The sequence below is a fragment of the Schistocerca nitens genome, chromosome 1 (assembly GCF_023898315.1).
Source record: "Schistocerca nitens isolate TAMUIC-IGC-003100 chromosome 1, iqSchNite1.1, whole genome shotgun sequence".
NCBI classification, from domain to species: domain Eukaryota; kingdom Metazoa; phylum Arthropoda; class Insecta; order Orthoptera; family Acrididae; genus Schistocerca; species Schistocerca nitens.
The window spans coordinates 379,740,312-379,756,705 of NC_064614.1; the positions used below are offsets into that span (position 1 = coordinate 379,740,312).

At 43.0% G+C, this 16,394-nt stretch overlaps 2 protein-coding genes across 5 annotated transcripts in view; one reads left to right on the forward strand and one right to left on the reverse strand.

Moving 5' to 3' along the window:
• The window catches only part of LOC126249026 (PAX3- and PAX7-binding protein 1), a 159,517-nt gene extending 158,755 nt beyond the window's left edge, over positions 1-762 (forward strand). For all 4 annotated transcript variants that reach the window (XM_049950635.1, XM_049950652.1, XM_049950643.1 and 1 more), the window contains exon 3: positions 205-762. In XM_049950635.1, coding sequence (XP_049806592.1) covers positions 205-510 — 306 coding nt within the window. In that variant the 3' untranslated portion in view covers positions 511-762. The remainder of the gene's footprint in view (positions 1-204) is intronic.
• Positions 1-16,394, reverse strand: part of LOC126248391 (uncharacterized) — an 824,863-nt gene that overhangs the window by 99,059 nt on the left and 709,410 nt on the right. The gene's annotated exons all lie outside the window — the stretch shown is intronic.

Consider the following 16,394-nt stretch of genomic DNA (forward strand, 5'->3'; position numbering starts at 1 on the left):
CTCCCTCGTCTTTTTCGAATTTTCTTGCAGTCAGATACTCCTCACAGCCTAAGTTCTGCGCCTGTGCGAGAAACCTCCCAGTTTCGTGCCTCTCTGAGCCCTCCTCTCTCTTTGCATTAGCAGCACAACTGACGCGTCTCGAGCCTCTGCCACGCAGCCTTCCGCAGTCTCCGCTACTCCTCTTTGTCTGTGTTTTGCCGGCAGGAGGTGTCGGTGACGATGCTGCTGAACCGGTACCTGCTGACGGCGCTGCGCGCGTGCACGCCGGCGGACGCGGCGCGCAAGAGCGCCTCCATCGTGGCGACGTTCCCGCGCGCCTGGTTCCACGAGGAGGGCGATCGGCCGCCGCTGCAGATGTTCGTGCAGCAGGTGCGCGCCACGGCGCTGCGCCTGCAGGACGAGCCGGCCGCCGCGGCGCGCGAGCCGCTCGAGATCATCGCCAACATCCTGCGCCAGTTCCAGCCCGCGCCCCTCTCCGTCGTCGCCACCGCCGCCGCTGCCGACGCCTGAGCTGGTGCGCTTGCGGCACATTTCGGTTTCGTTTCACTCCAGTAGCTCGACTCACAATAGTACAGCGGGTGTGGAATGTACAAGTTGGGGAGATAGCGGATTGCTTAATCACTTTCTGGTACAGTATTAATATTGGTTCATTTTGGTGACGAGAAAGCGGGCAAAGACATCTACCGTTGTTGTTACAGCTTTAATGTATGTAAACGTGTAATTACTATTATTATTTGAAATAAAGTGCAGTTTTGGCATTAACTTGTGATACTTTGCTTTCAAATTTCATGTCTTGCCAGATGCCGTAGTAGAATTCATTAGAACCTGCCCCAAAGTCCTTTTTGATACCGTAGAGAGACCAACAAAATTTCATTTTCATTTGACGCTAGGTAGTACACATGATATAATAATACGTAACCTTGTATCCATACATATTATAAAAATGTATATATTTATGTTCGATGTCTGCTCCTAAACCACTGGACCCATTTCAGCCGAAATCGGTACATACAACATATACTGTATAGGGGTAAGAACCACCTATCTATGAAAGGGTGGCGGTGGAAAAGAAGTGTAGCCCACGACGCGCCCATACACAGACTTCATTCATCCAGTATTTGAGAATCAGAGCACTTCGTGACTTGCAACAAACTTTATACATAATTCGAAACTTTTGCGAAACATTGTCTTGCTAAGGATCTTAGCACTGCATCTTCAGTTGAAGTAAGAGTGGTTACAAGGAAGATCTGAGTCGGTGTTGCCCCGAATGCGAATTTCGTGTACTAAACACTGCGCCATCCGCTCAGTACGAACAGCTAGAGACAAGACAGAGAAATCGAAAAATCTGGGTAGGCCATAGTGGCGGCTGTAACACGAAATGAGGTATAACATGAAACGGGTATAGTGACCTTGACTCCAAAGTACCAAGGACACCAAAGATCAGGTCACTGGATTCTCCGTCAAACAGGAAAATATTTGCGACTTTTTCAAATTAAAATGCATCATCGCTGAACTAGAAGAAAGCGTAACGGCTGGTCCCGGCGGAGGTTCGAGTCCTCCCTCTGGCATGTGTGTGTGGTGTGTGTGTGGTGTGTGTGTGTGTGTGTTTGTCCTTAGGATAATTTAGGTTAAGTAGTGTGTAAGCTTAGGGACTGATGACCTTAGCAGTTAAGTCCCATAAGATTTCACACACATTTGAACATTTGAAAGCGTAAGTAGAACTATATATTAATTTTCTAGTTACAAATAGTATTGCGGTTTTAGAAATCAAGAATGAGCTTCTAAAAAGGGCATTTTTAAACCAATGCAGTTTTACAAATTCGGAGTCTTCCGCAGCTAGTGTCATTTTGAATAAATTAGTTTTGAATATTGGGCCTTGTTATGAAACACTAAAGCATCTTCCCGCTAATACTGAAAATTAATTAATTCACGATGCTCTTTTCTTGTAAATAAATTTCAGAACAACAGTGACGTCCATACCTACAACAGTAGAGGCGAAAATTACCTTTGTTACCCATTATTAAAGCTGTCATGGCTTAGAAATGAGTTCAATATGTAGCAACAAAATTTTTTTATCGTTTTCCCAATAACGTAAAATGCCCGACATGTAGTAAATCAAGTTTTAAATCTAACCTAAAATAATTTCTCCTGGCCTACTACTGTTATTCCATGAACGATTTTCTATTTAAAACCTGGCGGCGTCGAAAAAAACTTGTTTTTATGTATAGGTGCATGAGTAGGACTAAAATAATAATGTGTTAGTTAATGTTAACGCTAACCATCTATATACTGCATACCCTGTTAACTGACTGGTATCACATCATTCTGATAAAAGAATCGTTCAAATGATGGTTAGAACATGTAATTAACTTGCTGAGTGTTGATGTTCATAAAAATGGGTGAGATGATGAAATCGACAGTGTCGCTGTTTGTGACACACCAGAGGTTCATGAAACCAAGAAACCTAAACTATATACATATTAGGCAGAAAAAGGACGTAATAAATCTAGCGATCTGCACGATCGAACGTCTGTTGCAGTGTCGTGAAGTCCTCATTTATATTAATAGTGCGCGTTCCAAGTCTACTCACTGGACTCGCATTCGGGAGGACGATGGTTCAATCCCGCGTCCGGCCATCCTGATTTAGGTTTTTCGTGATTTCCCTAAATCGCTCCAGTCAAATGCCGGGATGGTTCCTTTGAATGGGCACGGCCGACTTCCTTCCCCGTCCTTCCCTAATCCGATGAGACCGATGACCTCGCTGTTTGGTCTCTTCCCCCAAACAAACCAACCCAAGCCTACTACTCTTTACGTAGAGTGCAAGAATGAATGAAATCAATAATTTACTTACAAACACTGGAATTAGACTTGCAGCTTAATAAATCTGTACGTGTATGTCTGTGGTCACTGAACAGGAATATTGAGAACTTAAGTGTGTGTTGATGAAGTGTTGATGTTTAACATACAGTAAAATGAACGTTGCGGAAGAGTCAGAAGATAAGTTAATCTACCTCCAACATGAACGAAAATACATTGCAGCAGAAGCAAACACTATAGAAAATATTTGTCTGAAGCCTCATTATCCTGTGACACGAGGTATTGAAGAAGACAGAAACAGCTTGCCCTTTTCTCACGTGATATCGTTCGAACCATGGAAGAAGGGCAACAGACAGATTTCATATTCCTACATTACCGAAAAGCGTTTGAAGCCGTGCCGCACCGCAGACTGTTAACGAAGGTACGAGCATACGAAGTAGATTCCCATACATGTAAATGGCTCGAAGACTTCTTAAGTAGTAGACCCAATACGTTGTCCTCGACGGCGAGTGTTCGTCAGAGAGAAGGGTATAAATGATCTTCCGGACAGGGTGAGCAGCAATCTGCGGCCGTTTGCTGATATTGCTGTGGTGTTCGAAAAGGTGTCGTCGTTGAGCGACTTTTGGAGGATACAAGAGGACTTGACACAATTTGCAGATGGTGTGATGAACTGCAGCTACCTCTAAATGCAGGGAAATGTAAATTAATGCAGACGAGTTGGAAAAACAACCCCGTATGGTTCGAACACAGTAATCTGCTGCTTGTCGCAGACACGTCGTTTAAATGCGTATGGGTATCGTTGCAAAGCGGTATGAAATGGAATGAGCATGTAATGACGCAGGGAAAGCGAATGGTCGTCTTTCGATTTTTTGAGAGAATTTTAGAAAAGTCTGTGTCATCTGCAAAGGATGCCGCATATAGAACATCAGTGCCACCCATTTCTAAGTGCTGTTTAGGTGTTTGGGATCCCCACCTGCAAGGTTTGGTATCGGTAGGTTCGATCAGGACGCGAGTATTACGGGAATGTTTTGGGAACTCAAATGGGTATCCCAGGAGGAAAGGCGACGTTATTTTCGAGGAATGCTGTTAAGAAAATTTAGAGAACCGGCGTTGAACGCTGACTGCAGAATGTTTCTACTCCCGCCAACGTACATTTCGCGTAAAAACCACGACGGTAAGAGAAATTGGGGCTCCTACGGAGGTATGTGGATGGTTGTTTTTTGCTCGCTCTGTCTGGGAGTGGCACAGGAAAGGAAATTACTAGTAATGGTACAAGGGACCATCCGCCATGCATCATGCGTTTGTTTGCGGAATATATACTGTATGTAGATGTAGAAGTTGCATTAAAACAGCCTAAAAGCATACAACAATTAATAACATGTTCCAGACTTTGTACATTTCTTCACAACCTGAGAAAGTTTTGTTGACTGTAATATTTGGAAAGCTGAAGCGTCCACTGAATGTCGACGTCAACATTACCGAGTTATTTGACAAAGAAATAACAACAAAGTGTTAAAACGCAACCACACAGCTGTGTAGAAGGCTGCGCTCCGAGTATTACCAGCGAGGGTGACATTAGTGTGGCGCTGCAAGAAATTTTAAAAGGACGAGGAAAAAACAAAGCAGAATTTCACGGTGCGTCTGGCGCGCCAGACGCACGCGTATCGGATGACCTGAAGGACGACATTCTTGAGGAAGCCGTCCGGCGTCTCTGGCCCCGTAGAATGCAAAGAGCGTGCGAACGTGTGTGTGTGTGTGTGTGTCGCGGTGGAGGGGATGGCGTGGCTGCGCCTCGCCTCGCCACGCCGGGGTGAACGCTCCGGCCTCAAGGTGATCGACGGAAACCGCACGCTTGCCGCTATTCCCTTGTTTTGTTTCAAGTCGGTCACCGCCTTTGTTTATTTTTCGCCGCGTTGAAATGTGTACGAGCAATGTACAGAACAAAGCCCTACTTGTGCCTTCTGATCTGAACTCGCATTCTATTTGCCAGAAGGTATTTCTAGAGCTCTGAACAAAATAATATATCGAATCCCACCTTTGGATTCGGAGTCTAACAAAGTATTGATACAAAATCGTGTATCTTTGCCCCTCTGCGGGCTCGAAAGCCCAGCGCTCCCTTATTGTTATACATCTATATCTACACTATGCAAGCCAACTCAAGGTGCGCGGTGGAGGGTACTTCTGATGCCATTGTCAGCTTCCTCCCCCCCCCCCTCCCTCTGTTCCATTTACGAATGCCGAGTGGGAAGAATGACTATCGATAAACCGTCGTATGAGATCTAATTTATCTGAATTTCCCGTCGTTGTCTTTTCACGAGATGTATGTATAGTGACTTTTCTTGGAACATATGCTCTCGGAATTTCAACGGCAGACATCTTCGTGGTACACGATGCCTCTCTTGTAACGTGTACCCTTGGCATTTGTTGAGCATCTCCGTAACGGTCTTGCGGTTACTAAACGATCTTGTTAGGAAACTTGTCGCTTTTCGTAGGATATTTCTCTCTCTTCTATTAATCCAGCTTTGCAAGTGTCCCAGACTACTGGTCAATACTCGATACTCGGTTTACAAGTGTTTTATGAGCTTCTCTCTCAGATGAATTACATACACACCATATATTTATGGCATACGGATGTTCCAAGTATAATTTTTTTTCGTTTGACCACGATGGCTGTTATCAAATCGGAAATTCTGCTGGAAATTAAGGACCCGCTTCAGATTGCGCAGAGCATTTTCCAAGTGAAGCTGCCAAGTCCTTTCCACCGCAAGTAGAACGGCAGCAAACTTCATGCAACAGACTCTTGGTCACGAAACGACCGCGATTACGTTTATATCACGTTGAGTGGATGTGATGATATACCCGGAGCCTCGAAGCGTTCCGCATCTAGTAGCTTTTTGCAGATGCAGTATTCTTGCAGTGGGAAGAGTAACGTGCGAAAATACGTAGGTGGTAACACTATTCTTTTTCGTCTCAAGTCCCGTGAAACCACTGCTCGTTAACTTCGTTTCTACTCTTATTTCTACAATCATCTCTGAATAAAGCAGCCTGCTCCGTATTTTACATTTTATTAATGAATATTTGAAAGTGTGGGCTTCAAATCTCTCAACAGGGCTTCCTACCAAATTTTCCTATGCTTACCCTATAGTGCTTCATGGGAGTCCTTTGGCATTTTCGTCTAATTTTTTCAACTGAAAGGTTGTATTTAACCCTTCTTCCTTCAGTAAAGCATGTTTGTTTCTTCGTGTACGAAGTAGAATATCTTTTACAGGCCGGGAGGTTTATTTATAATTCAGTTTCATTTCTCAGACTTAACGAATCAACCATCTTAAGAGACAGTATTTGGGCAGTTTTGAAGCTATTAGCAAGCGAACTTAGATACCAGAAGGTAACAAAAAATCTTAAATGTCTGTTATAAAAATGGTTCAAATGGCTCTAAGCACTATGGAACTTAACATCTGAGGTCGTCAGTCCCCTAGACTTAGAATCACTTAAACCTAACTAACCTAAGGACATCACGCACGTCCATGCCCGAGGCAGGATTCGAACCTGCGACCGTATCAGCAGCGCGTTTCCGGACTGGAGCGCCTAGAACCACTCGGCCACAGCGACCGGCACCTGTTATAATATCGTATAATTCAAACATATTATAAAAATGGATGTTAGTACTTGTATATGTATGTATCTATGTATGTTCGTTACACATGTCGTCCTAAACCACGGGAGCTATTTCAACCATCTTGGTACACATACCACTTACTGTCGGGAAAGAATTGCTGTGGAGGTAAGAACCACCTACCCAACGAAGGCGTGGGGGTGGAGGTGAAAAAGAAGTGTATCCTACGATGCGCGAATACCCAGACTTTACTTATCCTGTATTTGATAGTGAGGGCACATAGCGACTTGCAACAAACTTTCCACATACTTTCAAACCTTTATGAAACTTTTTCTCGCTGGTATCCACCATAAATTAATAAAAGGGAGAAGGTTAATCGCGTACTACATTTTCGCTGTTCGTGTACCGCAGTAGAACTGCCGCATCAGGCATGACGTTTTAATTTATTACTTCTTTACTGGGGACTATATTCACGATACAGTTATCATGTATACCACTGAATGTACTTGCATAATTATATCATTGTACTACACATAGTTCAGGAGATATGACGTCATAAACATGAGCTGCTTGAGAAATTACAGCATCATGCATGTCGTTTAAAAGTATTACTTATTTGTTACCAACTCTATTCTCAACACATTTCGCAGACAGTATCGACTTATGCCTCTGAACGTATCTACAAAATTACACTGCTGGCCACCGTAAATGCAACACCCTGAAGGAAGCATCCGAATCGAGTGAAATTTACACCATGAGTTTGCAGCGATGAGATATGCAACTGATTAGAATTTCAGCGCAGACGCACATCACGCGCGCCTGTGGCGCCACCTCATAGCGCCATTTAAGGCTTGGCAATTTCGACAAGTTTACGTTCGGCACGTGTATTTACCTTGTGGTTGTTTCACAAGACGATCAGTTATGCCTCGTAGACAACAGCGAACATCTTTTGATCAAGTATCCGAGTTCGACAGAGGAAGGATAGTGGCTTACCGAGAATGTGGATTATCATACAGAGAAATCGCTAGTCGTGTTGGACGAAACCAAACAACTGTAATGCGGATATGTGACCGTTGGATGCAGGAGGGTACGACGGACCGACGTGGTCGATCGCACTCACCTCGGTGCACCACTGCACGTGCTGATAGGCAAATTGTGCGCATGGCAGTGACGGATCGCTCAGTGACATCCCGAACCATAGCACAGCACATTGCGTCTGTAACGCATCATCCAGTGTCTGCGCGTACCATTCGACGCCGTTTACAGCAGAGTGGTCTGTCCGCAAGACGTCCATTGCTTCGTCTACCATTGACACAGAACCACAGACGTCTCCGTCGCCAATGGTGTGATGACAGACGGATGTGGACAGCAGAATGGAATGACGTTGTCTTTACTGACGAGGCACGCTTCTGTCTGCAGCACCACGATGGTCGGATTCGAGTGTGGAGACACCGTGGAGAGAGGAAGCTGGACAGCTGCATTATGCACCGCCACACTGGTCTTGCACCGGGTATTATGGTATGGGGCGGTATTGGATATTACTCTCGCACGGCTCTAGTACGCATTGCCGGTACTTTAAATAGCCGGCGCTACATATCCGAGGTGCTGGAGCCAGTTGTCCTTCCTTACCTTCAGGGCTCGGCCACAGCCATATTTCAACAGGATAATGCGCGACCACACGTGGCACGCATTGTCCAAAGGTTCTTCGTCAATAACCAGATTGAATCGCTTCCCTGGCCGGGTCGCTCTCCGGATCTTTCGCCGATAGAAAACATGTGGTCCAGGGTTGCTCAACGAGTGACCCAGATTACATCCCCAGCTGCTACACCAGATGATCTTTGGCAACGTGTGGAAGCTGCTTGGGCTGCTGTACCCCAGGAACACATCCAACGTCTCTTTGACTCAATGCCGAGACGTGTGGCAGCGGTGATCTTCAACAATGGCGGCTACTCTGGCTACTGATTCTGGCAGGAACCACATGTCACAGACGTCTGTAAACGTAATCATTTGATACTTGGTCAACATGTTATCTACAAAATAAATTTTGTTGTGCTACCTCTTGTCTTTCTTGGTGTTGCATTTACGGTGGCCAGCAGTGTATATCGTTGTACGACGCATAGCTCAGGAGATATGATGTCATAAACATTCAGCTGCTTGAGATCGAAGCTGCAGGGAGAAATTCGCTGGAGATGCATGTGAAATATGTGTTAAATATATTAAATATATTTGAAATATATGCGGTATGTGCGTATGCCAGCAAATCCGGGGGTCAAAAGTTCCTCCTAAACCTTTGGGTAGATTTCAACCAAACTTGGTACACGTATTATATATTATCTGGAAAGAAATACTGTAGAGGTAAGAACCAGCAACCTACAATTGGAGTGGGAATGATAACGTGGAGAGAGAAGGAGGGAGGACGAGAAGAACAGACAGAGAGAGGGAAGGAGGATGGATATGGGTACACAGATATGGTAAGTAATGAGGAGGAAATGGACAGAGAGAGAGAGAGGAAGAGGAGGTGGACAGAGAGATGCGAGAAGAAGGACAGAGAGAAGGGCGATGGACAAAGAGAAGCGGAAGAAGATTGCCTATTAAAATTGGAATAAACGCATAGCCGGGTAGTCAGCTGATATAAAGCTCTCGTGTTTCAAGTCTAGTGAGTTCGTCGAATCAGCGCGACGTTTCGATGAGTGTCACTCCCATCATCTTCAAGCAAAGTGTCAACTCGCCGAAAAGACAACGAGGTTATCACGAAATATATTTCAACTCATAAAGTCCTGTACGTTATCTGTATATTTTCTATCTATTTTTCTAGTTTGAGCGCAGCTGCAACTATTTTATTACTGTCTTATATGTGATAACATCGCTTCCGTTTTGAAACAGTGCTCAGGGATCTGCAGTGTTAACGATTGTCTGTATTATCCGTCTTCACTGCCAGAAATATGAATCTTATGAAACGGGAACTCGCTAGTAAGTCCTTCAATTTTTAAGCAATGTGTTAATATTAAATAATTAAATATCATTCAGTTTTAGACAAGTGAAACAGCAAAATGAAAACTTGGAACAAGCTGCGAAAGACGGTCTGAACTAGTCTTCTGTAGAGCGCTCGCTATGAAATATTCCAGAAGTGGAACAGAAAAAGCGACTTAGTACATTCAGAATAGCCAATTAACCCATACTTTGGGCTGTTTTATGAAAAGTTCATTTTCTTCTGTTCTGCACCCGTACTCAGCATTTATCAAGCGACCTGGGAAATAAAAACTTTCTAATTTAATTCAGAAGTCAGTCACCGCTCGCATTGACAACAGCTGGATAATTTCCAGCGTCAAATCCGGTACTATAAGGTATGACGAGACAAATCTTTCTTTTCATAAGACAAAAGATGTGTATAATGTACAGAAATAATATTGGTTTCCGCTAACTTTCCCCACAGTTCTCTTCTGTCATAAAGAAGCGATGAAAAATAAAAGCTATTACTATGAGGGTGCAGAAGCCAAAAATACAATTGGTTGTGTGTTGAATGTTAGGAAACAGCTCTTACCACATGCATCATGGACCGCTACATTTCCGGTCGTACATATCTGTTCAAGTGTAAAACTGTACAGCAAGTCTGTCGTTATTTATAGCTCCTTTACACCAAACGCAACTCCTTGTCATTCATGAACTAGGTCATTTTGATCTCAACTTTACACAGTAAACCGACGTAACACCGACCAGTTCTGGAAACGTACTCTTAATGATGCAGTTTGATGGATGGATACAGGCGGCGAAATAAAACCGGTTACATCACCTCCTTTACTGACACGTACTACGGTGATTTGCGTCTAGAATTTTTGTTGCGTGGCAGTCACATCTAGCTTCGCGCTATGTATGTTTTTATTTATTCCGACAATCATTTGGAGATAACCATGCACAACTATGCTAGTGCCTGTAAAGTCACTTTCATCTCTTAAAAAGTTGTTTACATCTATACCGCGATTTCGAGATGACTGCGTATGAATTATATAACACGGCGCCGTTTGGTTGAAGTAGTTCTGATACAGGAAAAACAGATATTTACTGACGCATGTGAGTTAAACGCAATGTTCGGAAAATTTTCTGAATTGTGTATATGATATGCGGAAATAACACAGTGAAATTTTTTCACAAAAGATATATATATATATATATATATATATATAATAGTATCTTACTATACCGAAAATGAAGAACGTAAGCAGAAAGAAAAGTTATGTACCGTATGTCAGTTTCATAATGTCGTAAAAACTCAAATTTCTTGGAGGCATGTGCTATTTTTCCTCCTTGTATTTCAAATTACGGGAAAACAGCATCACGAATATTATGAGTACATTCACATGTTTAGGGCCGTCTGTAAGTCGTTTTTTCTTAGCTGCGATATTACAACAGTCGAAGATGGGAATGTGCCTTAACAGAAGGAAACGATGAAATTCATTGTCAGTTAATGAGAAACAAAAACAAAGTTGTAGATACTATTTGGGAATGAGTATCAGCTTTTCTGAATACAATAAAAAGTCGGTCTCAAGAGACGTAAAAGAAACGCTGTAGCACTGTGTGTAGCAAAATGTCGAACAGCAAAAACATACACAACCTGGAAATTCGAAAGATGTTAAGAGGGACGTGAAAATTATCGGGGAGACTCCCAAATCTGTCAGTATTTCAACAGCAAAAATGTATGTCAGGGTAAATGAATAGGCATAAGGATAACCATACATAAATGGTGGCAAGATGAAGTAATTGAGAGTTGATGAATAGAATTTAGGAGAAAAAAGCTGTATGGTACTACTACATCAACATGAGGGATAAGTTGATAGAGGGCACTTCAAGGTACGTGCAGAGGGCCAGTTGATTTGGTAATGGAAGGAAGGGTGTGTGGATGTGGTGGGGAGGGGAGGGGGTAAAAAGTCTAGCTGGTGACCAAGTCTTGAATAGAATAAACAGATTGAAGTGGGCATTGTGTACAGTACCCATGCAGAGATGAAGAGGCTTACACAAAAAAAAGATAACAATATCGAGAAATGCATCAAACTAGACTCTATGCTAACGGCAAGAACAGCATAATAAGTTCAGACATGTAAATCTGAGTAACGCGTAAAGCGAACATAAAAACCAGCTAAACCTCAAGCTGCTGTTAGTGCGTAACAAATGACATAACACCAACTGGAGCAGTCACTGCAGTATGAATAATTTCGTTTTGCTGTGTTTGCTTCACAACGTCCAATGAGTTTGAAATTAGGTAACTGCGAAGCTTAATTAGAAATAACGGGTACATCATGTTACTCTCTTACAAAAGCTCAAGTTTTGTGGGACTAATGGCTTTACACACAACTGGTTTTAATGATGCTTAACAAACAGAATGCAAAAGGTTGTGCTCAGTAATTGGAGCAATATAGGAAGGGTAGGAAATTTTAGTGACTGAAGAGAAACCACAAAGGGAGTCCAGGAGGGTCCAATTTTGGGTCCATTCCTATTCCTTGCAGATTTGAATAACCTTCTATTTAACAAGCAGAATTAATACTATTTGCAGATGATACTAGTGTTATAATTAATCACATTAGACGGAAAGCAACGAAAGATATGGTAAATTATATTTTCCAAAGAATTGCTAAGTGGTTCTCAGAAAATAGACCCTCCCTAAGCTTCGGAAAAAAGAAAAATAAAGCACTATATTCAGTTCTGTACAGCAAGTAGAGCCATGCCAACAACTGAAGTAGCACATGAACAGGAGTACATACTGATGAAAACTTGAACTTTAACAAGTGTATTAGCAGGCTTTTCAAACAATTAAGTTGCGTTGCTTTTGCTCTTCGTGCAATTATTGCTAATGTTGGAAACAAACGAATTAACCTCCCTACAATATTTTGCGTTCTTCCTCTCAATAATTTCTTATGAAATAATGTTCTGGGGTAACTCATCACTTAGAAAGAAAGTATTGGTTGCACAAAAGCGAGCTGTAAGAGTAATATGTTGATCCATGGACGTCAAAGAAAGTATTGATTGCACAAAAGCGAACTGTAAGAATAATACATAGTCCTCAGCCATGGACGTCATGTAGGTACATCTTCAAGAGCTAGGAGTTTTAACTGCACCTTCACAATACATAATGGATTCGCTAATGAAACTCGTTATAAATAATCAATCAAAATTTGAGAGCAACAGTGATGCCCATACATAACCCGCTAGGTGGAGAAATGAACTTTACTATCAATTATTAAATCTTTCAGTGGCTCTGAAAGAACTTCAATATGCAGCAACAAAAATCTTTTGATCTTTTGTCACATAACATAAAGTGTCTGTAGGTCGCAAGCAATCATTTCTCCTGGACAACTCCTTCTATGGTTCAAATGGCTCTGAGCACTATGGGACTTAACTTCTGAGGTCATCAGTCCCTTAGAACTTAGAAATACTTAAACCTAACTAATCTAAGGACATCACACACATCCATGCCCGAGGCAGGATTCGAACCTGCGACCGTAGCGGTCGCGCGGTTCTAAACTGTAGCGCCTAGAACCGCTCGGCCGCCCCGGCCGGCAACTCCTTCTATCCCATTGACGAGTTTCTACATAAAAGTTGGCAGCTTGCTAAAAAAAACTACTTGTTTTTAAATGTTGTTGCATGAATGGGACTAAAAAAATAATGTGTTCATTAATGTTAAAGCTTATCATCTGTACATATCATATAAACTGAATTGTTCCACATCATTTCAATAAATGAATCTTAAATCGATTTAATGAACATGTAAATAAGTAACAACCTATGCAAGAGATATGCTCTCTTCCGAAAAGGGCAATATTAAAGATTTAAGTTTCCTCATTAACTAGTTTTAGGATTGCAAAGCCACTGTCTGCTGTCGCCAAAGTCGGTAGTTCGCTTGCAAACAAGTTATCTGCTAACAAGAAGACCTGCTCCGCTTCTCTGACAGTGTACTAAGGAGTTTGCAGAGTTGAAACTACAGGCTGTTCTCCCCGTCTCTGGGCGTTTGCTGACGTTATCCGCACTATTGATCATAAGAGTCGCCGGAAACGTGAGTGACGGGCCACCACCCGAGCTTATTTTGCCTGCCTCCGAACGGACACACGGGGCCTTCAACCGCCTGCGGAAGACCTCCAGCTAACACTGGGGCACAGCAAACAGGCCGCGCTGTCGGCAGATATTATTTGGAGCGTCGCGTTGCGACGGCTCGCTCGCCGTTAAGACAGGTAGGGTCGGAGCCGGTGGCGGCGGCGGTTCTCGCCGGTTTGCTACCAAGGTAAGGCAGGAGGGGAGCTCCGGGTAGCATAGCCTCGCTCGAGGCCTCTGCCGGCGTTCCCGCACGCACAGACACACACACAACACAGACACGGGCTCACACAGACAGGCGCAGCGCGTGCGGGCGCGCGGCCGCCCTTCTGAAGGGCGTCGCCCAGCCCTCAGACATCAGCCCTCGGGACGGGGGCTGTGCGGCCAGCCTGCTCCTGCCGCGGTCCCCCTGCCACGGCGGGCTGACGTTGGGGGTGGCCTGGCTCTTCCTTGCCGGGCAGACTCTTTAACAGATCAAAACCTAGTTAAACTTTACGCTTGTTTGTTTATGCTATGGCCGTAGCGCTCCGTACTCTGTACTACATAACCCTATGTCATCCTGTTCTGTCCTCTCCAGTACTATTCATAGCTTCACACTTTCGTATATACCGTCGCTCCAAAAAGTTATGCGAGAGATCTTATTCCTGGCGTATAAGGGGCATTAGCACATAAACGAAGGTAGCAGCTGGGACTAACAACTATTAGGTTGGTGCATAAGTTCGTAGAGTTTTTGTTTTGCATGTTACTATTTCAGTTGCTAGTGGTTTATTTATTGATTGTCATTTTTTATTTGTAGTTCACTGTTGCCATTTGAGTTAGGTATTGCCATTTGCAGATAGTGGACTCTAAAAAATGGAGTGCCAAGTGAAAAAATCGCACCATTTCCGGCGTATTCTTCTGTTTGAGTTCAAGAGAGGAGCGACAGCAGTGAAGACAGCCAGAAACATTTGCGCCGTGTACGGGGATAACGCCATTGGACAGAGCACGACAAGAAAATCGTTTTCTCGCTTTAAGGAGGATCGTTTTTAAATTAGAGCGACGCTCGACGTCCAGGAATACCTTTGGGGTTTGATGAAGATCGGTTAAACGCATTAATCCACAATGATCCATGTCAGTGTGATGCTACTGCACGATAACGCCCGCCAGCACTCTACTAGACTGACAAAAAACTCTATACAGGAGGTGGGCTGGGAAGTCATTCCGCACCCATTTTATTCAGCTGATCTTGCGCCCTCAGATTTTCACCTTTTCCACTCTCTACCGAACAACCTTCAAGCAACTTCCTTTCTGGATGAACATGGTTCTGTATCTTGCTCGACGAGTTCTTCGCCTGAAAATCACGTACTTTCTACAGTCGCGGAATAGAAGAGTTACTCTAGCGTTGTCAGACCATTGTTAAATAGTGAAGGACGATATAATATTGAGGACTAAAGTTTCCGCTATGTGTATCTGTTGTGTTTATTAAACGCTACGAACTTACGCTCCAACCTAAAACAAACAGTGGATGCGCGTACCTTGAGAGCTATCAGCACTTCTCCATTAGAAGAGACGTGTTTCACTGTAGCAAATATGATCAAGTACTCACAGCTCTTAATGCATGTACTTTAGAGCCAATGTTTACTGGACGTTAATTTTGTTGTTTTGGTCCATACCACTTCCTTCCAAAATATGGAACGCAAAGAGCTTGCAAAAGAAGACGTCCACTGTCCAAGGTATCAGAACCATTTTCGCTTATGAGTTTCGAACTGATCGTTTCCAGACCAAGGTACCTTACCTCAAATTGATACAGTTACCCTTCGCCATCATCCCTGTAAGCTTGTAACATCATCACACAATCATCCTGTGTGTGAAGGTATTTCAGGATCACACCGACAACCATTGATGGATGACAGTTCGTGCACAGAATAGTTTGTCAAAGAATGCATGTTTTTAAACCGTCATTCACTATGAGTTACGCGCACGATAGACGCAAAGGTAGTGCAATGCAACGCACAGGTTTCATCATGTAGTTGGTCCTTTTGCTAATAAGCCTTCACCGTGCTCACAAGTTGTTGATCACATTTGACTTACAGACTTATTAGTTACGAAAGCTTCGGTGACGTTTTTTAAGACATTTGTAATACACACCGCCACAAAGCTGCGAAAGTCTCCCTTAAAATGCATATACTTTCGACTGTTTATATCATGAAGAGACAGACTTTATAATTTAAAACTGCGTACGCCTCATGTCTAGTACTGTAAAATATGTTATATATCTAGTTAGTAGTGTGGCAGCAAGTAGGCCTGAAGCAAGGCAGGACACTCCGTTATGTTGGGGGTTGAGAAAGTCGCATCTACGCCAAGTCCACTTGCTACCATAGTGCTAACTAAATATGTAACATATTTTATAATAATTGACATGTGGCGTACATAATCTGAATTTATAAAGTCTTTCTCATGATGACATACATTGTTAATACTAAATGCAGCCTACTTAAAATTTTAGCAGCTTTGAGATTCACAAAGCTCTGAAGCAAATCGAAAGAAGATGTTGGGTGATTTACATACGAACCTCTAGTAGAGACAGCAAAAACACGTTTTTACAAGTCTACAATTGCACACTGTTCTACAGCATCTGCATATAACGTTGTTACTCATCCCTTTCTTATTCTGAAGCTATTCATCTAATTCCTGCAAAATTGTATTTACTTCATCGTTATGTTGACATAGACCATGAGTCTCTATTCAGATAAAAACAATTACTCAATCTTGTTTTCATGTTAGCTGATCCGGCACCTTAAATTTTTATTGATAACAATAGCGGCCATTATTACTTGTATCATCAGAAAAAGATTTCCTCCTTTCGATTGTGAATCCCTTATGGGATCTACATTACAATTCACCTCTC